This window comes from Sceloporus occidentalis, unplaced genomic scaffold (assembly GCF_023333645.1).
Source record: "Sceloporus occidentalis isolate IW3139 unplaced genomic scaffold, rSceOcc1.0.p SCAF_2, whole genome shotgun sequence".
Classification (NCBI taxonomy): Eukaryota; Metazoa; Chordata; class Lepidosauria; order Squamata; family Phrynosomatidae; genus Sceloporus; species Sceloporus occidentalis.
The window spans coordinates 11,464,910-11,492,046 of record NW_028316982.1 but is presented as its reverse complement, the minus strand read 5'-3'; the positions used below and the strand labels follow the sequence as shown (position 1 = coordinate 11,492,046).

The following is a 27,137-nucleotide window of genomic DNA, read 5'->3' as shown; positions in this document are numbered from 1 at the left end:
AAGGGTCTGGAAACCATGTCCTATGAGGAACGACTTAAGGAGCTGGGGATGTTTAGCCTGGAGAAAAGAAGGTTAAGAGGTGATATGATAGCCCTGTTTAAATATTTGAAAGGATGTCATGTTGAAGAGGGAGCAAGCTTGTTTTCTTCTGCTCCAGAGAACAGAACCCGGAACAATGGATGCAAGCTACAGGAAAAGAGATTCCACCTCAACATTAGGAGGAACTTCCTGACAGTAAGGGCTGTTCGACAGTGGAATGCACTCCCTCAGAGGGTGATAGAGTCTCCTTCCTTGGAGGTCTTTAAACAGAGGCTGGATGGCCATCTGTCAGGGATGCTTTGATTTGGATTTCCTGCATGGCAGGGGGTTGGACTGGATGGCCCTTGTGGTCTCTTCCAACTCTATGATTCTATGATTCTAGTTCAAGGGAATGCACTAGAGAACTCTAAGTCCCTCACCAGATTATAAATCCCAAGGTACTATAAAATAAGTTCATGGAAGTCAATGTGGAATTGAAGTGCTTAAACTGCACAGTATAGATGCACCCTATGCAAACAAGGCCACAAGTTGCATATGAATAATCAGTGTGATGCATCAGCCAAAAAAGCCAATGCAATTCTATGCTGCATCAACAGTAGTACAGTGCCTAGATCAAATGAAGCAATAGTATAACCCTATGCTACTTTGGTCAGGCCTCACCTGAAATACTGCATCCAGTTCTGGGCACCATAATTCAAGATAGCAGCTTAGGGAGCTGGGTACCTTTAGCCTGGAGAAGAGAAGGTTGACATGATAGCCCTGTTTTGAAAGGATGCCATACTGAAGATGGAGCAAGTTTGTTTTCTGCAGCTCTAGAGGAAAGGACCTGGAGCAATAGATTCAAGCTACAGAAAAAGATTCTACCTCAACATTAGGAAGAATTTTCTGACAGTAAGAACTGTTTTGCAGTGGAATATACTGCAGTGGAGAATGGTGAAGTCTCCTTCTTTAAAGGTTTTTCAACCGAGGCTGGATGATAATCTGCCAGGGATGCTTTGTGTATTCCTGCATGGCATGGGGTTGGACTTGTTGAACCTTGAGGTCTCTTCCAGCTATATGATTCTATGAAACCTGCTGTGGAGAACCATATTTCAAACCACATTTTAGTGATGCAGGTGAAACAGACTGCTTCAGTCACACACCCTCCGTTGCAATTGTTCTGGATACTGTTTGTGGCGTCATCACTAATAACAAGATTACAGCATAATCCCACACCCACCATGCAGTATTCCTATGGAGTTTAGAGAGGGTTCCCCATTACACATGCTTTCCTTAATAACACCTTTAAGATGTTCTTACAGAACTAAAGAAGTTATTATTGCTCATCTAGCCTTTTAAAAGGAAGAAGAAACCCTTAAAGCTACCACCTTCTCCTGCAGAGAGTCCAGTGAAAGAGGTAATGATTTCATTCATTTATCCTCTTGCACCACTCAGACACACATCAATATTTCCCTTTGAAAAAATACGCCTACTACCACCAAACATCAAGTACTTGTGTAGATAAAAATAAATAATAAAAATAAATAAACCTTGCATATGTTCTGTACTATTTACTGTAACTGGTTAGCAAGTCTTGCCCTTCTTTATATTTCAACACCTTGTCCCATACCTCACTGTGGTTCTCAAGCCTGGGTTCTCAGATGTGAAATACAGTTACTCTTTAATTAATAAAGTAGATATGTTCCAGGGCATTACTACTTTAACAGAAAATCTGGTACCAGAGGCAGATGGGGAGAACTAGGGCAGGTTCCTACAGCAGAAGGATATTTCAATATATTATAGCACACGTTTTATTTAAAATTAAAAATATGCACACATGAAATGAAACAAACAGGTCATGGAAACCTTATATAAATAAATGCATTTGAACCTTCTAGAGACCACCTGAAAGCTGCTTTCTTTTTTTAAAAATAAATTTTATTACATAAAATAAAAATCCAAACAAGACAAAAATAATACACATACATAACATCAGGGGTAGGCAACCTTTTTGACCCGGGGGCCAGGTTGCTGTCCCTCAGACAACTCGGGGGGCCGAAGAAAAAAAAAATTAAATAATTTTTTAAAATAAATTAAATAAATAAATAAACTGGGACAAATGTAGGACAAAAATTTAAAATGGAGGACACTTTTTAATTAAAAAATGGAGGACAAGCAAAAAAATCTGCTGATTTTTTTAAAAATGTTAATACAAATGCATGGTTCTGAGGCTTCTATAGACAATTTCCCTCCCTTGCTCCCCCTTGCCCGCCGCTTGCCCCGCGCCAGAGGCCCCGCGCATCTGCGCCGGAGCCCAGAGGCCCCGCACACCTGCGCCAGAGGCCAAAGGCCCCGGCGGCAATCTGCGGCAGGGCCGGGCTGGGGCTGGTCCCTAGGCCTCGGCGGGCCGCATGCGGCCCATGGGCCATAGGTTGCCGACCCCTGCATAACATATTTATCACTGTAAATGGAACAAACATGAACCTTCCTGCTCCGTCAGATACCTGCTAAGTATGTTAATCAAATCCTGTATGTCATTATTAATTTTCTCTCCTGCTCTGATTCCATCTCTCTGTATATTTTCTCTCAAATTTTCAACTTTAATAGGAATCAATGCATATGGAAATGTATATAACTTTTTTTTTTCTCTTGTGTGGGTATTGCCTATCGACTGTATTCTTTATTATTTCAAAAAGAAGAAAAAAGACAAACATATGAAAAAATATAATCCCCCTGTCTTTATTTATAAATGTTCCATTTGCTTCCATTTTATAGTGCTCAAATAACTTCATTACTCACCTGAACTACTCATCAATATCTCAATCACCAATCTTTTAGCGAGATGGTTGTCAATGACCCCCATTTATTTTCAAAAAAATCAAAACCCTGTTTCCAACCCTCTAAAAATTTGTCTGGTTTTTCATACCTCAGTTTCCTTGTCAATTTATCTTACTCTGCCAACTCCTGCAGTTTTAATAACCAATCCTCAACCTTTGGGATTGCTTTGTTTTTCCAAAATCTAGCATAAATCATTCTTGCGGAACAAATCATATAGAATACACATCCAATTTTTTTTCCAATTCCTGATTAATCATATTTAACAAAAATATTTCTGGCTTATTTTCCAGTTTTATACTTAACATTTTATTTATTGCTTTCCGTATATCTAACCAAAACTTTTTTGCCTTCTTACACTTCCACCAAATGTGGTATAAAGTCCCTTTCTTCTTTTTGCATTTCCATTCCATTCCATTTATTGTTGGCGGTCCCATATATTTTACAGATTTTAATCGGTGTTAGATACCATCTGTAATAGATTTTATAACAATTTTATTTTATATCTTGGCACAGGGTACATTTCATCCTTTTTACCCAAGAAGTCTCCCATTGTTCCAGATCTAATGTTCCTCCTATATCCTGTTTCCTTGGTTGCTTTCTATCTTTCACCAGCCTCCATTTTTCTTATGATTTCCATTGTGATGGCCAAACTTATAGATTCATGGTTTTTAAAAAATATATATTCTGGGGTATCTGGTACAGCATGCTTATCTGCCCTCCCCTATTTTGCTGTTCACACATGAATTCAGTCATGAATTCTGGAGGAAGATCCTGTTTACATTACCTGTTGTAGGCAGACATACACAGCTACAGTAGGATAAAATAGATTAAAAGCCTGCTCTTTCCCAGCTCAAGATTTATTGCATTGTTTACTGCAATCCTACTCTGAAAATCTGTGTTTCTCTAGCCCTCCTTCCCCATCCTACCAATGACAATTCTGCTATAAAAAACTTTCAGCTAGACAGAGGATGAGGAAGACATTAGGGTGGGCACAAAAAGACTTTATGAAAAGGTGTTTGACAGAGGCTGTGTTGACTGAAGTATGCTTATATTGGTTTTACATAGAACATTCCTTGATCCAAAACACACTGCAGAAATAATCCAGTTTGAGACCACTTTAACAGCCCTGGGCCTGGCTCAATGCTAGGGAATTCTGGAAACTGTAGTTTTGTAAGACATAGAGCCACCTCTGTCAGAGAGCTCTGGTGCCACAACAAACTACAGAATTCCCTAGAATCTAAAGATGGTAGGAAAGGTCGAAGAAAAAAATTCATTAGCCCCACCTAGAATATTGTGTCCAGTTCTGGGCGCCACAATTCAGAAAGGACATTGAGAAACTGGAGCGTGTCCAAAGGAGGGCGACAAAAATGGTGAAGGGTCTGGAAACCATGCCCTATGAGGAACGACTTAGGGAGCTGGGGATGTTTAGCCTGGAGAAAAGAAGGTTAAGAGGTGATATGATAGCCCTGTTTAAATATTTGAAAGGATGTCATATTGAAGAGGGAGCAAGCTTGTTCTCTGCTGCTCCAGAGAACAGGACCCGGAACAATGGATGCAAGCTACAGGAAAAGAGATTCCACCCGAACATTAGGAGGAACTTCCTGACAGTAAGGGCTGTTCGACAGTGGAATGCACTCCCTCGGAGGGTGATAGAGTCTCCTTCCTTGGAGGTCTTTAAACAGAGGCTGGATGGCCATCTGTCAGGGATGCTTTGAATTGGATTTCCTGCATGGCAGGGGGTTGGACTGGATGGCCCTAGTGGTCTCTTCCAACTCTATGATTCTATGATTCTATGATTCTATGATTTCAAAATCAAAATAATCCCAACATACACACCGCAGTGATTCTATTAATATTCATGCCATGTTGCCAGTTACTAGGTTTTATGGTCTTGGAGCTTTGCTCCTGTTTTTATACATAGTTTTATGTATAAATAGGGTAGATAGGTGCATTATCTCCCCACCCCACATCCCTAAATAGATCCTTGGAAACAATGCCTGGCAATCACAGCAGTGCATAAAAATAATCAGGAAAAGTGTTTGGGAGAGGAGATGAAGATGCAGAAGACATCATTTACCTGTATCATCCACCTTTTAAAAGAAAAAAGGGGGGAAAGAAATGCAAATGCTACTGTGATACCATATCAGGTGAAGCCTCTTCTGCATTGTGCTTTTTTATTTCAAGTCTCGTCTGTTGAAAGTTATCTTGAACCTTCATGTACAGAGATAGAATACCTCTGAACACTGGATGCTCTAGACAATGGAGGGAGGCAATCACTTTTACAACTTTTGCATGAATGCACAGAGAACTATACTACCAGTTACCAATTTGGATATAACAAGGCACTTCTTATGTCATTATTCAATAACGCTACACTGTTATAAAGACTGTCAGGCTTTGGGTCTCATGAGCCTATATCTCCGTCTTCACTGGCTTGAAAATCTCAAAGCAAACAGAGGGTATACATGATTGGTAATGGATGAAATTAAAAGCCCATTAGCAGCAATATATTGCTACTGAGCTGACTCATAAAACCAACACAAGTAAGCCATTCAGCTAACAGGTCAATGAGCAAAATGCTGTTGAGATCACAGCAGAGAAAATCCATCATAATGGCTATAAATGGGACATTTTAATTAAATCATAGAATAATAGAGTTGGAGGAGACTATTGTGTGCAAAGCTATCATGTGCAAAGCTATCATTGAGAAGAGAAGAATGTAAACCTTACAAAATAAGTCTTGACTAGGAACAGTTTGCCTTCCTGCACTTCCTGTTTCTGATAGGCTCCTTTTTAAAGGCTGCATAGAATAGCATGCCATCTGGCAGTGGAAAGGATGCTTTGGTCCTAGGGCATGGTTTGAAAGTACATTCACTTTTGCAAAGCTAAAGAGGTTTCGTGGAGGCAAGCTACTAGAAAGGAGACTCCCTAGTCTCATTTTGTGTTTATAAGCAAATAAAATAAAACAAGCAAACATAGTTAGCCATAATCCAGAGGTGTGCATACCATCCAGGTAATGTTCTAGACAGTAAATATAATTCAGCAATGCAATCCATTACTCTGTGAGTTGATGGGCTTTCATTCACTGAAGGCCTTCCAGCAGTGATCCCCAAACTGTGCTCTTTAGGGGATTTGGGACTTCAGCTACCAGAATCCCAGACTATTGGCCAACATGGCTCAGGCTTCTGGGAGCTGAAGTCCAACATCTCTCAAAGGGCACAATTTGGGGACTACTGTGTTAAAAGCTGAGCAACTGCAATGTGTTGGAGATGCTCCAGCTCCGAATTTCTTGCACTGAGAAGGAGGGATCATCTACCAATCTATGACTCTAAGGCAGGTAAATCATCATTATATTTGTCTGGAAGTCCTGCTGACTTTGACGGGACTATAACTAAAAGGTTACAGCAGCAGAAAGCTTGCCTATGAGTTAAAATACTGCCTAGTAAAGATGGTGCTTTCTCATGTAGCAAGCTACCAAACTGGGCAAATGCTCCTGTGACAGGGCAAGCTATATGTATTATATGACTATGGGTGTAGCTACAGTGCAGCAATAATACAGTTTGACACACCACTTTCAGTGTTTTAACTCCATCCTATAGGAATCCAGGGATTTGTAGTTTTACAAGGCTTTTAGACTTCTCTGCCAAAGAGTACTGGTGCCTCACACAACCACAAATCCCAGAATTCTGTAGGATGGATCCATGGCAGTTAAAGATGTGTCAAATGGCATTCACTCTACAGTTTAAATGCACCTTACGTGGCGTGGAGAGCATTACTGTAATTGTTTTTTGGGGGGATTACTTTCTGCCAAGAGTGCAGAGGCAGTAAAATTGTCCTCTTCTTTTGAGAAGATCACCATCTTTACATGTGGTTGTGTTACCAAGGGACAAGTTATCACTGGGTAAACAGCTATCTGCAATTATCCACAGAACTTGCAAATGACACTTCTTTGGACTATAAAGGAAAAGCAGCTAGGCACTGTGACTAGGCTGCATCCACACTGTAGAAATAATCCAAGCTGACACCACTTAAACTGCCATTGTTCAATGCCATGGAATTCTGAGGATTGTAGTTTGTTGTAGCACCAGAGCTCTCTGACAAAGAAGGCTCAATGCCTCACAAAATTACAGAATTCCATAGCATTGAGCCATGGCTGTTAAAGTGGTGTCATCCTGGATTATTTCTGTAGTGTGGATGCAGCCTGCCAGGACCAAGGAGCTGGCAACCGCCTCCCCCTCTGGATTCAACAGACTTTGCTCTGGCCTCTAAGGAGAAGTTGACAGACAGCCAGCATCTGATAAACTTACTGTATATACTCATGTATACGTCTAGAAATTTAGCTGAAAAAATTGATCCAAAAAAACTGAGTCATCTTATCCATAGGTCAATATAGGTACTGTACTTTAACTCTCATTTTAAAAAAGGAGCCAACCCCTGGTGAGAGGCAAGAGTGTCATCTGCTCTGGAATCACTGAACCCCCTCTATTTTCTCATAAATCCAGCCTTTAGTGTGAGCACAAATTATTATGCCTGCTCGAATTTTGTAAGTTCTTGGCATTGTTTTCCTTTGCTTCGTCCTTTACATCCTTCGTTAGATGCCCCTAACTTTTACCCTTGACTTATCCATTGCTCATATCAAAATCCATAATTTTAGTTCCAAAACCTGCCCTTGACTTTTACATAAAGTCGAATTATAATCGAGTATATACGGTAATCCTTTCCTTCACTACCATTCCCCGTTTCTTTTGTATCCTGTCATATTCACATGATAAGCTTGAGGGCAGGAAACTGTCAGGTTAATGATTTGTAGTTCTAACAGCCTTTTTGGCTGAAGTGTGGGTATAAACATAAACACATACATAAATAAGACTCCCAAAATCTTGGGATTTTGGAATCCAAAAAGACTCTAAAAATTTGGGTCGTTGTGTCCAAAAAAGCAGCTTTTCCAAGCTCTATTTACACCTCAAAAGTATTCCTTGGATTGCCACACCCGAGTAAAAATATTTGCTTAATAACATGAGTAATGGAGCCAACATGGTACACAGATTAGAGTGTTGGGCTAGGATGCTGAAAGACCAGGATCTGAATCCCTGCTTGGCCTTGGAAACGTACTGGGTCACCTTGAAGGAGTCACATTCTCTCAGCCTCAGAGGAAGGAAAGGACAAACAACAAATTGTGAACAAATTCTGCCAGGAAATCCCCATGATAGGTTCACCTTAAGGTTGCCATAAATCAGAAGTGATGACTAACTGCAAAATAAATTGTAGCATAAGCTTTCGTAGACTTGGCCTGTTTCCTTAGATGCAAGTAGACCATCAGCTTACAAAAGCTTAGGCTACAACTTCTTTCACACAGTTAGTCTCAAAGGTGCTACAAGATCATTTTGTATACCAACACAGTGATGTCTCTAAATTCTAACAAGTTACATCAAAGCTTTCCTTTCCTCGGACACTGAATTACTGGGCAGAAGCCCCAACTGCACCAAAAATACACAACTGATTTCTCCTCACAAGGCCTTTCAATAAACAAATGTACTTGGATTCAGACCCAGATCAATCCACTTTCAGAACAAAACAAAGCTAAATGAGATAAATGAATGATATATTTAAAAGAAAAATAGTCTGTCTAGTTAAAGGTTGCCTGGAATGGGTGCAATTTGATTATAAAAGGACAAAATGTTGGGAGTGAGTTATCTGGGGTCTCAGGGTAAGAAAAACACATCATCCCAGCCACTGATTGTAACAGGGATTGATTCAGAATGGCTCTGAGGAATATACTTCACAAGTTACAATCTGAAAGGCTACACACTGCATATCAGTCATGTTGCATGGGACCTGAATTTTGGGAAGTGATTTTTTAAACAATTCCTTCCAGGACCCTCCAGCCAACATGGCCAACAGCCAGATTACTTAGCCATCATGTGAATGTATCTTAAAAATGTAAATAATGGAGGCAATAGGAATGAAATCCTGTGCTGGGACATAGGAGGGAAAGAGGTTTAAACTCTATTATGCACACATATACACACCATGGGAGGTATAGTGGTTTGTGTGCTGTACTATGGCCCTGGAGACCAGGGTTCAATTCCCAACTTGGCCATGGAAACCCACTGGGTGACCTTGGGTGAGTCACACACTCACAGCCCCAGAAAAACTTGTGATAGGATTGCCATAAATCAGAAGTGACTTGAAGGCACACAATAACAACCACCACCGCACATCATACACTCCAAGATTTCACAGATGAAAACCAGGATGCATGTGGCCAAGCAATGTAGTGTGATCAATATGACAAAATTTAGTAAGACCGTACAAGCTAGGAGAGGCTGCAACCATTTGCTTTTGCCTGAGTCTATTGGGCAGGCCACGAATCCACCCCTCTGCTCTGCTAAGTTAATTGAATGCAAACTACTTTTGCACTTTGAACTTTGCAGCAATTGAAGTGAACTGAGGGTAAAGTGGAAAGTGAAAGGGAGAGAGAAAAAACTGAGACATTTTAAAAGCCACTAGGAAAAGGGGGATGACAGAGGATTAATTGAGGCTGTCCCTGACATATCAGGACAGTTGGAGTTGGTGTTGGGCTGGATCACAGATGGATATTTCCTATCCCCATCATAAGAAAACCTTCCATGGGAACACAATTTTTTAAGAGAATCTTTAATTTCTCTCTGTAAATATACATGGCTTGTCATAGTATTTAGATGTGCGGGTTTATTTACAGTGAGTTCCAAGCTTTGGCATTCACATCAGGATACTAGCAAATCCAGATAAAGACTATGCCTCTCTGAAAACAGGTAGGTTTTACATATATTTCTCTATTTTACCATTGTAAATATTCTCACTCACATGTGGATAACTGTCACCATTCATCAGCATCTTTGATCCGCAAAATCCATCTGAGGTTGTCAACATTTTTCTGTGAAAGTAAACAAATTGCAATATGGCCATCTAGTCTGATCTGCTACGCAGTCCCTAGCAGACAGCAAAGGCAGGCAGTTTACTGAGTTTCCAGGAAGCCAAAAACATATGGCTCCAAGGTCGCATTCAGTTCAGTAAATCACAAGTTAAATAGGCCTGACCAATGCAAATGCCAAGCCCCATGATGAGGAATCAGCTGACTCTCTCTTGTGTAATTTACACTTCTGTCTGGTAATTGGATGCCTGGGGAACCTGAATGCTTTAAATTAAATAATTTCAATCATCATTTTCATTCACCCCTGATAATGCAATTGTTAATTTTCTCTATTACTGACTGGTATACAAATTTATACCTCACCCTTTTGATGTCCATGCACCACTTAGGCATACCCTCCAACATTTCACAGATGAAAACTGGGACACAAGCAGCATCAGAATGTGGTCAAGATATGACAAAGGCTATTAATGAGGAAGAAGACACAAGGCAGGAGTTGCTGCAGAAGTTGGCTTTTGCCTAACCCTACTGGGAAGGGACAATTTCACCCCTTCCTCTCCTCTCCCACCTAACTGAGTTAACTGAATACAAACTACTTTTAGATTCTGAACTCTAATGGTAGCAAAGCAAGCCATGGACAAAGAGGGAAAGTGGGAGGAGGAAAAAGAAATGGGGACATTTTTAAAGCAGCTGGAAAAGTGGGGCAACGGAGAATTAATTGGGACTGTCCCTGCCAAAACAGGACAGTTGGAGGGTATGTCAGATTGGTTCAGAGTAATTTCAAACCACAATACAATCACACAAACAATTTTTTAAAATATGATGCAGAAGGCATAAAAAATGCTTAGCACATACATAGATGTCTGCCCAGGACAGAAATGTCTTCACCAACCCGTGAGTAATGCTTTCTGTGACAAGGTGGGTCCCAGAGACAAGGCTTTCTCACCCACTGGGAAAGCTCATTCTTATCAACCTTACCTCCATCCTAGGTGAGACACAAAGAATGGCCTCTCTTTTTTCTCATCAGATGGTACAGGCAAGTTCGTAGAAAAGATGACACTCTGGACACTCAGATCCAAGTCATGTAGGGTTTCAAAGATGATCACCAACACTATTAATTGTGCCTTGAAACAAACTTAGTGACTTCATCATGAGCAAGAATCTCAGGAACATTGTTCAAGTGGAGTATTCCTTATTCAGAATTCCAAACTCCAAAATACTCCAAAATCCAAAATTATCCATATGGCTGGCTGAGATGATTTCTGATTGTTCAGTGTACACAAACTTTGTTTCATGCAAATAATTTTTTAATTCTAGAATAAACTCTTCTAGAACGTGGCTTTATAGCCCGAAAAACCCACAAAACTATGGATGTGAGCCATGAAAGCCTTCAACATCATAATTTTTAAGAATATTGTGTATAAAATTACTGTCAGGCAAAGTTTATAAGGTGTATACAAAGCATAAATGAATGTCATGTTTAGACTTGGGTCCCATCTCCTAGAAATCTCATCATATATATGCAAATATTCCAAAAACTGAAAAATCTGAAATCCAAAACACTTCTGGTTCCAACAATTTAAAATAAGGAAAACTCAAACAGTACATATTGTTCATCTGCTATGTGTGTATACGACCCTTCAAGTCACCTGTCAACTTATGGCAACACCATAAATTTTGAGTTTTCTTAGACAAGGAATACTCAAGAGGTGGTTTTGGCAGTTCCTTCCACAGAAATAGAATCTACAGCATCTGGTAGGTGTTGGCAAACTCCCATCCAAGTACTAACCAGGGCTGACCTTGCTTAGCTTCTAAGACCAAACAGGATCTTGTGCCCACAAAAGTTTATAACATTCCCCATTCAATGCAACAATTTTCATTATAGCTAAGGAGAAAACCATATAGCATCTGCCATTATTAGCAGGCTGCAATTATGAAGGCTACTGCTTATATTATGTCTGAAGCCTCTGAAAACACTTTGAATTACTAGTTGAGTAACCAAAACTATTCTTGGTAAAGAAATAGCTGTAAAATAGTCATAAAAAGAACACTAGCCAATGCCAGCTGGTGGTTGTCAGTAGCGGCAGTGTATCCAATCAAGATTTTAATCTGAAATTGAAAGAAGTTTTCCAAAGTGATGAATCCTATACCCAAATATCTAAAAATCACCTTAAACTTCAAACACTGGAACAGATCTGCTGCTTTACTGACATGGAGGACATCATCAACCACTGACTATTGATGGAAAGAATATTTGTCATTATATAATGAGTTTCTCAATGCTTGAGAAACGCATGCTAAGAAGAATAGTGCTGTGACAAGAGTCTTCCTATTTTGGAGACTTAATCTGAACAGACATACATTTTTTTCTCCTGTGAAATAAACACATTTTTAACATGGTAAACATGTGTACTGCACAGGAAGTAGTGTGTCTTGCACAGAAACAAGAGAAACATTTATTTTTGCACCAAAAAACCGTCTGCATTTTTGCACTGAAGAATTTTCCAGGAAACTTCACAATACCTCTCAGGACCTGTACAGAAATTGTTGATTTGTCCACAGTAGGGAGAAAGCTACAGAAACTATTTGTCCTTGCATAGAAGAACAAAGTATGCAAACATTTATATTCCTGCCACTCATGTGGCTGAGTGGATGCATTTGGCTTTTCTATCCTCCTACAGGCTGGAAGACATTTCAAACAAATTAAAAACAAAGCACTGTTTGAAGCATTATTCATTTCTTAGGTCTGCAAATACATCTCTATGTCTAATTTAACAAATCTTTACATTGTTTTGGCAGCAAGGAGAAGAACAACTTTATTCTGAACATGTGGATAAGACAGTCTTCAAGCTACATATGCCTCCTCCCTGATCTCATGAGCATCGTTTTCTCAGTTTATCAGGAAGATAACAAAGACCTTATTTCTCTGAAATCATATGACATGTGGAAACCCTGTATCCTTTAACATTTGAAGGAAGAAAAGAAGGCCATGCCCTCTTCCCATATGTACCAAGGCTTCCTTTGTGAAATGTATCCCTTTCCATTATTGTATGTCTTTGCTCCAAAACAGTCTGTCCTCCACTCATTTAAACCAACTACTTTAGTCATGGTTGTGTAGCGGAGAGAATTTCAACAGGTGTTGCTTGTTTCCTGGTTTGTGACAAGCAAAGCCTGTTAAAATGATCTCTTCTGCACTGGTATTAAAGGTACTCCCTCCAGTTTTTGGTCTGGCAACTCAGTGACTTAAATAGCCTTACTCTCGATATTTAACTTGTCACTTAAAATAGATTGGGGGTTTTCCACCTCTATTTGTGTAATTTCCCTCACTTTTCAAACTGCAGAAAGACATTTTAAAAGCTCAAAACATTAAATATATGATGACTAGGGCCATAGCCTTAGAACAATCAACAGGAACATAATAGCTTAGACTCACAATTCAAAAAAGACACTTCTCCAAACTAGTTCCAGGTGAATATCTAAGGAACCCACACCTATCTACATACAAAGAAGATATTGCTGAAATTGAAGCTTGCTTCTATATGGAACAGGTCCTGCTTACCACAAGGTGTTACTCATAAAAATAACACAACACACACCCATCATATTTGTGTGCTGCTCAAAACATCTCATAGTAAATATATTCTCAAACAGACATGTTCTAGCAAAGATAGATCTACGCAAGGATGGGCAAAGGGGTCAGAACACCCTATAATTCCCCCTATAATCACGACTTGACATTGTGTTCTTAGGTAAAAAGTTGGTTTTTTTAAAAAGAAACTTTTAGAAGTTTACAGAACTGCAGCTTCAGTAAATAACAGCAGTAAAAAAAATAGTTGAAAAGAAAAGCACAGTAACACCATTCTCTTTTAGAGTGGAGAGAACATGGAAATTTCTCATCAACCAAAACTATCACTGAAGAAAATCTACTTGAGTCTTCAGGTTCACCTATTATTGCCAGTGAGTTTGCAATTTTTGGTGAGGTTTCCATCTCATGCCGATCAACACATGTGATTGTGAAGCTATGCACTGATATTACAATTCAAACACCTGTGTTTTCTATTTGTGCATTTGTTGTTGTTGTTGTTGTTGTGCTCCTTTAAAGTCATTTCTGACTCATGGTGATCCTAAGGTGAATCTATCATGGGGTTTTCTTGGCAAGTTTGTCATTGCCACCTTCTGAAGCTGAGAAACTGTGACTTGCCCAAGGTCACCTGATGGGTTTACATGGCCAAGCCAGGATTTGAACCCTGGACTCCAGAGTCCAGTGCTCAAACCACTACACCAAACTGGCTCCACTATTTGCTCATACGTGATGCCATAACCTTCAACTATTCTTGTTTGTTAGAGACAGTCCCAGTTAATTATCTCCTGCTGCACTTTCCCAGCTGCCTTTAAAATGTCTCACTTTCTCTTCCTCCCCACATCCTAGACTTACTTCAATTGCTGTAAATTTAGTTCAAAGCACAAAAGTAGTTTGTACTCCATTGACACAGCTGGAGGGAGATGAGAGGCCTTCCTCAAGTCAGCATGTAAATTCCATCGTTTCTCTGCTAAAAATTAGTTTTGTGTGTTCTCATTAACAACTTTTGCCTCTTGTTACAATGTGGATACACTCTTTTGACTGCTCTTGGATGCAGTTTGGCCACATATATCCTGGTTTTCATCTGTGGAATGTTGCAGGGCATGTGGTGCAGGTAAGAAATCTAGTTAATGAACGGATGAATGAAAATTGTTTTTATCTGGGGATTGTTAAAAATGAAAAGAATGCCAAAGACTAAAATGTTCAAACCTGTAATAGCCTTGGTTGGCTAATTGAAGCCATTGGAGCAGCACCCAACTTTTTAATATAAAATTGGTACAGCTTCCTTGTTTGTACTTAGCTTCAAACTTCCTTGGGGAATATTCTACTCCTTCCATGTAAAGTGCCTTGTAAAATTTGTATTTGTTTAAAGAGGTTTATGGCTTGCCTTTAGTTAGGTATGTTTAGCATAGGAACATACTTAACCTGCTTGTATAATATTGTGATGGCTCTCTGTGTCATTTAAGTGTCGTCTTACTCTTGTATCATATGCTTCTGCAAACAAATTTTTCTCCACTTCAATTTGTTTGTGTGTCTTTCACTAAGAGTGGGTCAGTTCTAAATAGGGCACCTTGGCTGCTGCTGCATATCCTCCAACATTTCTCACAGCTGAAAACAGGGACACATGCAGCCAGGCAAATTCAGAGGGTGGTTGAAATTGCAAACATTAAGGACAAGGAAGAAACACACAAGCTAAGAGATGCTGCAGCAATTTGCCTTTGTCTGAGCCCACTGGGAAGGACAAAATCCCCCCCTTGAATTTATTGAATGTAAGCTCCTTCTGAATCTTGAACTCAGTTGGTAGAAATTAAGCTGAGGACAAAGAGGGGACAGTGAGAGGAGAGAAACTGGGACATTTTAAAAGTAGCTGAAAAAGTGGGGTGGCAGAGAATTAATCAGGAGTGTCCCTGCCGTATCAGGACAGTTGGGGATATGCTACTGAAAGTTGTGGTTTGGCTTATAATTTGGGAGGAAAGATGCAGAAACCTGCCCCTGCTTGTCAGCAAGGCTGACCTGAGAGTTTCCCCAGGACTCAGGATATATTGAACAGAACTGGGAGAGGACATTATCTTGTGGTTACCTATGGTGGTTGGCTGGTCTGGCTAGTAACCTATATGGATTCTGTTGTCTTGGGCTGGGCGTGATCTGGAACCTGGACCGCACAACCCTATATTGACTGCCTTAATGGTGGAAGCACTACAGTGTGGCACCTGGCATTTTGGGTGACCAAAAGTGATGCTATGTGGCTTCAAGTTGCCTTTGGGCTCTTTTCCAGGCAGCATGGCGGTTTGAGTGTTGGACTACAACTCTGGAAGCCAGGGTTTGATTTCCCTCTCAGTCATGGAAACCCATTGGGTGACCTTGGGTGAGTCACACACTCTCAGCCCCAGAAAACCCTGTGATAGGTTCACCTTAGGATTGTCCTAAATTGGAAATGACTTGAAGGCACACAACATCAAATGGAGTGAAGCTCCATTTGAAACTTAAGCAAAAACACCTTAAGGTGCTCAGGAGAAGACATGCATTTCACTTTTCCCATCCCTGGCTAAGGTGGAGAGATACAGGCAAGTCAAGAGTCAGATTCCTGGGTCTTGGTAGCTTTTCTGGGGTCTTGGGTTGAAAGATGATGCCCACTGTTTGGAAAGTGGATAGGTGGGTGGGCCAGTGACAATGTCTATGATTTTTTTCACCTAACATTTTTTGAAAACTTCATAGTGACTGCAGGCATTGGACACTGATGGCAGGAGCAGGAGGTAATCTGTTGTTCAACAACAACAACAAAAACACCATTAAAGAAGCCCACTAAATATGTCGAAGCCCTCAGGCTTTCATAAAGTATCTTTTGGGATGCTGGCCAATATCCTCAATCTGCAGTGAAAGATGTTAAACTCTCTTTGATCGTAATAGCATTATGTGCCAACACTACTAGCCCTTTTAAAATCCAAGGTAAATAAAAGTGATGTTGCAAATCTCCCAGTTAACATTTATAGTTCTTTTATTCAGACATGATCATAGCAAATATCTTTTGTGAAGCGGCAAGTGAGTTTAGGCAGAACAGCAGCTGTTCTCTTGAGATCAAGCTTGCTTTCTGCCTTGAATTCCATTGTATCTGAAATACCAGTCAAAAGAATGCTGACCTGATCATTTCAGGTTTTGTCTAGGAACTTTCCCAAAAGTAGGCTATCTGGGCGAAGTGCCAGCACAATGAAGTCATCCTGGTGCTTTTTAAAAAGTTGATCTCCCTGACCAATAGCTCTGTTGGCACCGAAATTCAACATTGCAGCATGTTAACCAAATTAAAATTTGGCCTGTTATAAACATTAACGTATATTAAAGATAACAATCTTTATTCACTTAGAAATAAGAAAGTACATGTCATCTGATAAAAATGTGCAAAAGGGCTACAACTTTGATACACCGGTGATTTCACACTGAGTTGAATTAGAGATATTAGACACTGAGTTAAATTTGCTTCTCTTTTATCCTTTCACCAAGCACTGGGTGAATCCACATTGCACAGTTATAGCAGTTTGATGCTACTTTAATTGTCATGGTTCCATCCTCTGGAGTCCTGGCATGTGTAGATTGGAGAGCTAATTAGAATTCTCTCATAGGCTGCTGCCACACTGCAGAATTAATGCAGTTTGACACCACTTCAGCTGTCATGGTTCCATCCTATGGAATCCTGGGGTTTGTAGTTTGTTGTGGCACAGAGCTCTCTGCCAGAGAATGCTAAATATCTCACAAAACTGCAAATCCCAGAATTCCATAGCATTGAGACACGGCAGTGAAAGTGGAGGAGGCAACCATGGGGTAGAATAGATGGATAAGTAACCATGTTTCAGTTCTGGCACAAATCAGTACAACATTTTTCTGAGCATTTCCAAAGAAATCCACAGCCTGTCTATACAACTTATTTAATTGCCAGATAGAGCATTTTAATGTGTGCATTTCACATCAGGTTCAGTGTCCAGTGTTTTATGAGTAAGGTTTGCTTTCCAGCAGAAATACAGGAGAAAAATACCGATGCATAGTGATGGAAAATAGAACAATATGGTCAATCCTAACCTTAGTCCCTATATTGGGAGAAAAGCAGGATATAATAAAATAAAATACTTGTATATTTCTGCAGTTCAGGGTCTTGTCTAGATCTTTCATAGCTGCTCTGCCCAGTCCTGGTCTTCTGATTTCTTGACGACAATCTCCATTCTGATCAATGTTTGATCCAAAGTATGGGGAGACTTTAATTATTTCAATTTCCTCATTGTATGCATTGAATTTGTGGTGCTACTAGTTGCTAATTCTGATGACTAATTTTAATGTCCATTTTTTTTTGTTTCCCATGGTTTGTTTGTTTTTAAACCAGACTTGGATTTATCCCGCGAAGGAGATAGGGAGTTCATCACATGGATATCCCAGAAAAATCGCGTAATTACATCAAGTATAAAGGAAATTATGTTATGCGAGGTGCCACTTTTGGAACCTGTGTCAGAGTGCATCACACCGGTCAAAACCTTCTGCAATGGAAATCCTTGAAAGCATTTTAGGCTGTTAACACGTTCAGAAAAACAGCTTAATAAATGGTTGCATATTAAACTATATTAAGACCTACTATAGTCTTCCCAGATCTAACGTCTTCCAGATGTGTGGCCAATGGCTATACCAAGTGGGGATGATGGGAGTTGTAATCCTACACATCTGGAAGGTACCAAGTGAGGGTTTCTTTGCTGCATGTCATTACAGTCAAAGGTTAGTTCAAACTAAAACTGCAGTCCTACACAACTCATGAAGGAATAATATTGCAATCCTAAATAGGCTTAATTGGATTTAATTAATAGTTACAGAGAATATTATAATGTTTTATTCAGAGTTAGGTTTAGGATTACATGCCTACTCAGAAGTAAGCCCCCTTGAGTTCAGTGGGCCTTATTCCCAAGGAACTGGTTATAGGATTGCAGCCTAAAGCCATTTATAACTGAGAGTATGCAACCCAATCCTATGAATGCTTGTGTAGAAATAAAGCTAATTGATTTCTGTGGCACTGCTTCTTATACAGGATCCAAGGCAGCGTGGGCCCCATTGATTGCAAAGGGACTTGCAATAAGCTCCTATGCCTGTTTGTTCATTAGACCGACTGCTCAGTCCAAAATGGGTTGCAAACCTAAGAACATTGGTCTAAAACACACTGCAGGGAATTGTGGGATTTGTAGTTTTGAGAGACATTTGGCTTTCTCTGTCAGAGTTCTGGCGCCACAATAAACTACAATTCCCAGGATTCCCTAGCACTGAGCCAGGGCAGTTAAAGCGGTCTCAAACTGGATTATTTCTACAGTGCTTTTTGGGCGAATGTTCTCAGGCTTAGAAAGAACCCACGTTGGGCTGAGAGGCGGGACTAATGAACAAACAACAGCATAGGAACTTATTGCATGTCCCTCTGAGGAGGAAGTGTGGGGAGACCAGTCCAAGAAGTTTGGGCCAAGTGGGGAGCCGTAGCCCAGCCCTCTGACCAGGAAACGGGGAGCTATAGCCCAACCCCTTTGAGGAGAAAGTGAGCAACTGTTCGCCCCGCCCATCTCCCTCCCATCGCTTTTGGGTGCGCGCCTGCGCAGTCTTTCCTCTGCTCTACCCCGCCCAGCATGGGCTAAGCCCCGCCTCTTTTTATCGTCACTTCCTGGAGGCGTGCCGGACCGAGGGGAGACCCTGGCGACGCGGCGTCAGTATCAGGAGCGGCAGCAGCCCCGGTGCCATGATGGCGGCTGAGGGGCGGCCGGAGAAGGAGCAGCAGCAGCAGCAGGCGCAGCCCCTGTGTTCCCTAGGCCTCGGGCAGCGGCGGACGAGGACTGCGGCGGACGAGCCCTGAGGCGCCGATGGGGAGCCGGAGCGGAGCGGGCGGCAGAGGAGGCGGAGGCGCCACTGGCTCCACTTGTGGTCCGATTGTTGAATTTGTTTCCGTGTCTGCGTTCTTCGGCTGCGAGGACTGAGAGGGAAGGAAGGGCTGCCAGGAGGCACCGCCAGGCCGAGGCCGGAGGGGCTATGTGGCGCTGGGTCCGGCAGCAGCTGGTAGGCGGAGGGGGCCGGGGCTGTGTCCCTCCCTCCTCTTAACCCTCCCCTTCCCTTTCTGGGACTCCCTGTCTCTCCTTGTGGCTTTGGGTGTTGTGTGGCTCCTAATGGAAGGAAGTTGTCGTAGTTGTCTGCCTTCCCGTCGCTTTCGACTGAAGGCGTCTCTCTTGCCCGGTTCCTGCAGAGGGGGCTCGCCATGGCTGTCTCTGCGGCTGGGAGAGTGTGGCTTGCCCAGCTGGGATTCGAACCCAGGTCTCCAGAGCCCAACACTCAGGCCATTGCACAACGCTAAACTGTGTGCTGGCATTTGAGATGGGAGTTCAGTCAGCAGCCGGTGGCTGAGCAGAATCAAAGCCTGTCTGCTTTCAAGTTACTTCTGACTTATGCTGACCCAGAGGTAAGCCTGTCTTAGGGGTTTTGGTGGCAAGGTTTCTTCAGGGGTTTCCCTTGCCATCCTCTGAGGCTGAGAGAGTGTGATTTGCCCGGCCTCACCCACTGGGTTTACATGGCTGAGCTGGGATTCGAATCCTGGCCTCCAGAGTCATAGTCCAGTGCTGAAGCCTCTATGCTATGTTGGCTCTTAGGAATGTGGAATATGATGATGTTGTTGTGTGCCTATAAGCTACTTCTGACTTATGGCAGCCCTAAAGCAAACCTATCATGGGGTTTTCTTGGCAGATTTCCTCAGTGGGGTTGTCATTGCCATCCTCTGAGGCTGAGACACTGCGACTTGCCCAGGGTCACCCAACAGGTTTCCATGGATGAGCCAGGATTTGAACCCCAGTCTCCATAGAGTCATAATCCAATGCTCAAACCAGTAGACTACACTATACTGCACCACTGCTAGTTAATATAACTATTGTATTGGCCACATGAACTTAGACTGCAAAACACACTGATAAGGAAAGAGATGCGCACATGTAATATGTGCAGAATCAGTACATGAAGTTAATGAAGCATTAATGCTGTTGTGTGCTTTCAAGTAGTTTCCAACTTATGGTGACCCTAAGCCAGATCCTTTCATGGGGTTTTCTTGGCAGATTTCTTAGGAGGGTGTTTCTCATTCTCAGAGGTTGAGAGAGTGTGACTTACTCAGGGCCACCATAGGTTTCCATGGATGAGCAGGGATTCAAACCTTGCTCTCCAGAGTCACCGTCCCAACGCTCAAACCACTACACTGTGCTGCCTCACAATGCTCAAAAGGAACACACCAAAAATACCAGCTGGGAGTAGTATGGAATCTGGGGGAAATTTCCAGCTGGGAAAAATTATTGACGTCTCATAGCATTTACTCTGTTAGGAAACATGAGCGCGAACTCGACACTGTCTCAGTAGTTCCTATAGTGGGCCCTTGGTATCCTCTGGGCTTTGCTTCCAGGACCCCCTGTGGATACCAAAATCTGTGGCTGTTCAAGTCGCATTATATAAAGTGGGGTAGTAAAATTATTGACCTTTCCACTAAGCCACACTGACTCCTTATTGGATTCTTAACCTCACTTTATTTATTAGGTATGGCTTGTTGGGTTTGTTTGTTTTTAGCAAGTCACACTCTCTCAGCCTTAGAATGGCCATTGGAAACCTCCTCTGAAGAAACTTGCCAAGAAACCGGTCGCCAGAAGTCGGAAACAACTTGAAGGCATAAAACAACGACAAATTTGTTTCTTAATTTTTTCCCATCCCACCTTCTGAGCTTCCCCTTTTTTCTATATTCTACAATGGTTTCCTCGTCCCTATTCCCTGTCAACCCCGCTCTCCCCCATCCGTACTTCTGAAGCACTTTGGGATCCCTCCCAAATACTCATCTTTAGTCTGGACATCTATTTAGCAAACTAGTTTTCTTCTTAGTTTTTATATTCTCATTCAGATTTCAGGGAAGTCTTTTCTTCTTAAAGGGCTCATGCACTCTTAATGATTGAAAGAGCTTTTTTAAAGTGTGACTCTGAAAATAGAAACTGTAAATGGGACAGAGCTGTATAAACAAATGCAGAACTGCTTCCCAGCACTGACTGTAGCTTCTGATTCATTGCCAAACCTAGGTTTACCCTCTCTAATGGTTTAGGTCAGTGGTTTTCAAACTTTTAACCCTTGTAAACCCCCTTTACAGAGAGCCAGCATGGCACAGTGGTTTGAGTGTTAGACTCTGGAGACCAGGGTTCGGTTCCTGCTTAGCCATGAAACCCACTGGGTGCCCTTGGGCAGGTCACATACTCTCAACCTCAGGGGAAGGCAATGTTAAACCTCCTCTGAATAAATCTTGCCAAGAAAACCCCATGACAGGTTCATCTTAGGGTTGCCATAAGTCGAAACGACTTGAAAGCACACAACACAGCGACACACAACCCCCATTACATGTGGATGTCATTCACCTCCCTCAATGCAGTATGACTAAAAATATTGTGTTTTGTGTGCCTGTTTTCATTCACACATTCATGCATATTCATGTTTTAACATTTTATAAGGAAATGACATTGTTCAGATTAGAACAGTTTCATTTACTGTATACATTCGTGCATAAGTCTAAAAATTTTAGTCAAAAAATTGACTCCAAAAACCTGGATAGTCCTATCCACGGGCCAAAGTAAGTCCTGTACTTTAACTCTTACAAAAAAGGGAACCATCCCCTGGCAAAAGTCAAGGGCATAATCTGTCCTGGAAGCACTGAACCCCATTCTGTTCTGCCATCTGTTTGTGTGAGCACAGTTATCTCTGCTGGAATTTTGTAAGTTCTTTATCATTGTTTTCTTTTGCTTCATCCTTTAACTCTTTCGTTATATGCCCCTAAGTTTTGCTATAGACTTATCCACAGGTCATATCAAAAGCCATAATTTTGGCCCCAAAACCTGCCTTAATCACAATACTTAATCACATGTGCAAATTCTGTGCTACAGTCTCATACTGAGCCACACTAACATAAACTAATTTTCACAGATATGTACACACTAAGTCATGCTATCTTTTTTTCCCTTTCACTCACACATACTAATTTCCTTTCTTTCACACAGTCACACAGAAATATTCATTCTCTTGTGTCTATGCAACTATATAGATGGACAGTCACCCCTCTGTTTTCATGGGGATCCATTCTGGGCCCCCACAAAAACGGAAAATTGCCAGTATTCAAGCCCCATTGGCTTGAATGGCAGCACGTGCCCCCATTTTGTCCCTCTCCGTTTGCTGCCCGTGAACAGGTGAGAGATGTGGACTCCAAGTCGGCGAAAATGGAGAGGTAAAATGCAAGTATGTAAAAAAGAGATGAAGAGTGTGACATAGTGCATATGTGTGAGAAGGAAAGACAGAATTTGGATGTGAGACTGTGTCAGTGAACTGAGAGAGGGAGAGTCAGAAAAAGAGCATTACTGAGTTGTGACAGAGAATTCCTATGTGAGAGAAAGAAGGAGGAAGGTATTAAAGCCCCCATGTCTATGGGATCAGGGCCTCCCTTGAGCAACTCTCCCCGCAAAACAACCCCACCCCTGCCTGCCACACAGTTTGAAAACCACTCACTGGTTTAGGTTGTATTTCTTTTTGTGGGGGCTTCGAAGGATGTTGGCGGTTTTTATGATCCCTCCAGTTCTGTGATTCTTCTTTCCCCCCCCCCATCTGTTTCATGACACTTCTTATCCTGTTTCCCTTTTGTTTGCTGTCCCCTCCCTAGAGTCACAATCCTCAGTCTTCATATCTAAGTGTTTTGGTGAGTCAGTTTCATTGCAGCAGGTGAATAAGATAGGGACTCCTAATCATTTACAAGAAAGGTTGGAAGCAGCTGGCTTGCTGAACTGAGAAGGAAGTTGCAAGGCTATTCACAGGTAGAGGCTTTGGACCTGAAGGCATTTACGGAAAACACCATTGAACTACAAAACTGTATCAGAAGGGAGAAGTATCAACACAACTTTCTTGCTTTTTCAGTTGAGCTTGGAACTGGCTTTGCAAGTTCTTAGACTGATACCTGCTTGCCATTGAAAGCAACTTATGACTTTTTAACCAAGATTTCACAGGCAAAAATAAACAAGATCTGACATGGCAACTTGTATGTGATCAAAACCAGTGCTGTTTTATTTCCAGGTTCTGAATGGAGCTTTCCATCTTTGCTTCTTATATTGTGAAATAGTACATTTTGAATCCAGTTTTAGAAGAAAACTGAGCTTGTCATCTTACATCTTGTTTTGTCTCTGGGAGGATAGTTTTTATGGTTTCCTACTACCTTCTAAAAAGATAAAATACGATTTTTCTACCTTGTTCTAACCACCCCGCTCACTTCTCAACATCAATACTCTTGAAAACGGTTGCAGCATGATAAGTAGTAAATGTAATTCAAAATGCAATCACATCCTTCCTGCTTTTTAGACAGAAAGTAACAATATTGTGTTTTGTGTGCCTGTTTTCATTCATTTTTCTAAAGGAACATACACTCATATCAATGGTGTAATTAAGAATACAGTTACTGAGATGGTAAGTCTGCAGCTCATTCGTAGGAGTAAGTACCGATTGATGTTTGCTGCCTCCATCTCCATAAAGTAAACCTCAGTGGCATTTAATAATGCACTTATAATTTATAGACAGTTGGATACAGAGTGAAGAAAAGCATTTGAGGTATGCATCTGCTTAGTTCTGTTTGTTTGCCACTTAATTGCATTTAATTTTGCTCCATAATTGAACTTTCAAAGCTAAAATAATAGGTGATGTGGTGACTTACAGTCTAGATTGCTCACTGTTAAAATAATTTAAAGAAGAACTGCTTTATTGTAAATTTGTTGTATTGTTATACCTTTTAATTTTTAATAGAACAACAGTTTATACTGTCACTTTGATGACGCTTTATCAATTAGCTTTGATATTAGAATTCTTCCATACCAAAATTGCTTTATCTCCCCTCTGGATAAAGGCTTTTTTGGTCCCCTTGAATCTTGCTCATCTGTCCAGACTGGATTCAGTTTGATAGGCTGCAGTTGTTGGAAAGATTCTTGAGGGTTTTTTGTCTTGACTATTTTGTGCCATTTCAGATCTATTTAATATGCTTTTGTATTTCACATGTGACTATGCTAGCAACGCTTATATCCAGGATGTAGTAGAATATATCTAAAACTGAGTGGGTGAAGACCTACTAATATGTTAGGAGAGAGTAGCTAATGGGCTCTGAGAAACAGCTTAGTTCTTGTGAATCTAAAGCATCTTATTGCAGACTTTTGCTGCATCTCTGTATGAATTGCTTCTTTGGCCTTTACCTTCTTTTGGTCATTAGTCATGCTTAGAACAAGTGACTCTTGTAGAAGGAGATGCCTTCTGAAATACAATTTTATTCTTCAGTGCTAGAGCAAACTTCTGTTGGTCTGAGAGTGAATTCCCCCTACCCTTTGATTTCAGCAAAACAAGAAATAAACAGAACATATTCAGTTCTCAGTCCTCTTCCTTGTGTAATATTAGCTGTATTGGGCACTATTTGTGGAAGGGCAGGGGATGAGGTTTTCATAAGAAGTGTGTCTTAGCAGTGAGAATCCTGCTCTAATATGGATATATGTGTGTATTTAACTGTACTTAATCATGCTTAGGCCAAAGTAGTACAGTATATACAGTATTTTGGTTGCTTGAGCATTACAATTCAATAGTTGTGTGCTTTCCTTAGAAAAGGTGAGATAGAAATGTAACTGATATTTTAAAAAGAAAGGGAGTAATATTTAACTGCAATTAACTTATATTGCAGCTACTATAGTAACATAAACAAGAGCCTAAAACAGGGGTGGGAAAAGTAGGGCCATTCCCACCAGCCACCAGCTGTATTTTTTCAGTTTTTGCCCTCAAATGCCCTAAGTTTACAGAAAAAAAAATAAGTTTAAGACTTCAAGCATACAAAGCATTTTATTGTGGCTTAGGTTACTAGTGATGAAAGGTGTACTGGCCAGAAACTTTGCACTTAGAGTAATCATAACCTCAAGCTAACAGGAAATAGTTGGAGCTATAGGTGTGGAAATGAAACTTTCTCAAAAAGGGAAGAGACAGACAAGGCGTGGATAGTCTATTTGGCTGTTAAAGAAGGAAGAATGTTAGCTAAAATGCTTCCAATTTAAAAGAGAGATGAATGAACAGATTGCATTTGTGTTTACGTTCCAACATAGTATATAATTGAGATAGTGATACAAAAATAACAGAGCTGATACACTACACTAAAGCAAGGGATTTCAAGCTGGGTGTGTTTTTTAAGGATAAAGTACATCCTTCAGCTCCAGCAAACCCCACATGTATTATTTCTCTTAGAACAGATGTGTGGTGTCTTTTTCCGTAGATATGTATGTGTTGGGTTTTCTGGTGTAAGTGACAGAATCTATAATTGCCATAGCAGGGGTCTAGAGCTAAACAAGACAGAGGTGCTCCTGGTCAGTCAGAAGGCAGATCGGGGAATAGGGATCCAGCCTGTGTTAGATGGGGTCACACTCCCCTTGAAGACACAGGTTCGCAGTTTGGGGGTACTCTTGGACTCAGCTTTGAACCTGGAGGCCCAGGTCTCTGTTATGACCAGAAGTGCTTTCGCACATTTAAAACTTGTACGCCAACTGCGCCCATTCCTTGAGAAGCCAGATTTGGCCACGGTAGTACATGCCTTGGTTAATCCTGTTTGGACTACTGTAATGGGCTCTATATGGGGCTGCCTTTGAAAAGTGTTTGGAAAATTTAGCTGATTCAAAGAGCTGCTGCCAGGCTATTAACAGGGGCAGATTACAGAAACCATACAATGCCCCTGTTGAAACAGCTTCATTGGCTGCCAGTTTGTTTCTGGGCACAATTCAAGGTCCTGATTATTACCTACAAAGCCCTACATGGCTCAGGTCCACACTATTTGGCAGACAGTTTCTCCTGGTATGAACCTGCCTGGACTCTAAGATCGTCTGGGGAAGCCCTTCTCTCTGTCCCAACATCATCACAAACACGGTTGGTGGGGACACGAGAGAGGGCCTTCTCAGTGGCTGCCCCTAGACTCTGGAACTCCCTGCCCAGGGTGATCAGAACGGCTCCCTCCATGATGGCCTTCCACTGGCAGGTGAAGACCTACCTCTTCACACAGGCATTTAGGGATTTACTATAAGGACAGGCTGGGATGTTCGATGTTGGACCAGTTTAAAAATTCTTTTCAGTGTACTTTTTATTTTATTGTACTATTTTTTAATTTTTTAATTTTATTTTTAAATACTGTGATGCCACTCTGAGTCCCAGTCCTGGGAAAAGAGCGGGATACAAGTAAATAAATAAATAAATAAAGCTGTAGGGAGCCTCACTGAAACCAAGAGTTCTTCCCAGTTAATCCTAGTAATTACTGTAAGCAGTGTAGCCTTGGGGCCATTTGGTGTCTGATTTGGAGCCACTGATAGAAAGGGGGGAATTGTGAGTGTGCCAGAGGGGTGCCCTGTAATTTTTAAAAAGTACTCAGACTGCCCCCCCCCCCATTTTCATTTATACCCCATTGTGCCACATAGCGCAATTACAGCTTACCTAAGAACTCAGCTGTAACCCACAAATGCTATTAAAACTATAGTTCTAAGATAAATAATAAACAATGGATAAAAATATAAAGATGCAATGAAGTGAATGGATCATTTGCCAATTCCCCCAAAGGCTTATCCCCTTGCCCCATGAATGTTCAGTTCTCAGTAGCCAGAAAATGTTGTGTCATTTGAAAAGAGAACTAGAATGAGATGTGTAATTTCCTGGAGGAGAACATTGCTATCTGGAACCTTGTGT

General features: G+C 41.2%; 1 protein-coding gene across 9 annotated transcripts in view; it reads left to right on the top strand.

The window, feature by feature from the left end:
* Positions 1-19,037: 19,037 nt before the first annotated feature.
* Positions 19,038-27,137, top strand: part of LOC149317974 (phospholipid-transporting ATPase IF-like) — a 142,547-nt gene continuing 134,447 nt past the window's right edge. For all 9 annotated transcript variants that reach the window (XM_089508767.1, XM_089508765.1, XM_089508762.1 and 6 more), the window contains exon 1: positions 19,038-19,409. In XM_089508767.1, coding sequence (XP_089364893.1) covers positions 19,383-19,409 — 27 coding nt within the window. In that variant the 5' untranslated portion in view covers positions 19,038-19,382. The remainder of the gene's footprint in view (positions 19,410-27,137) is intronic.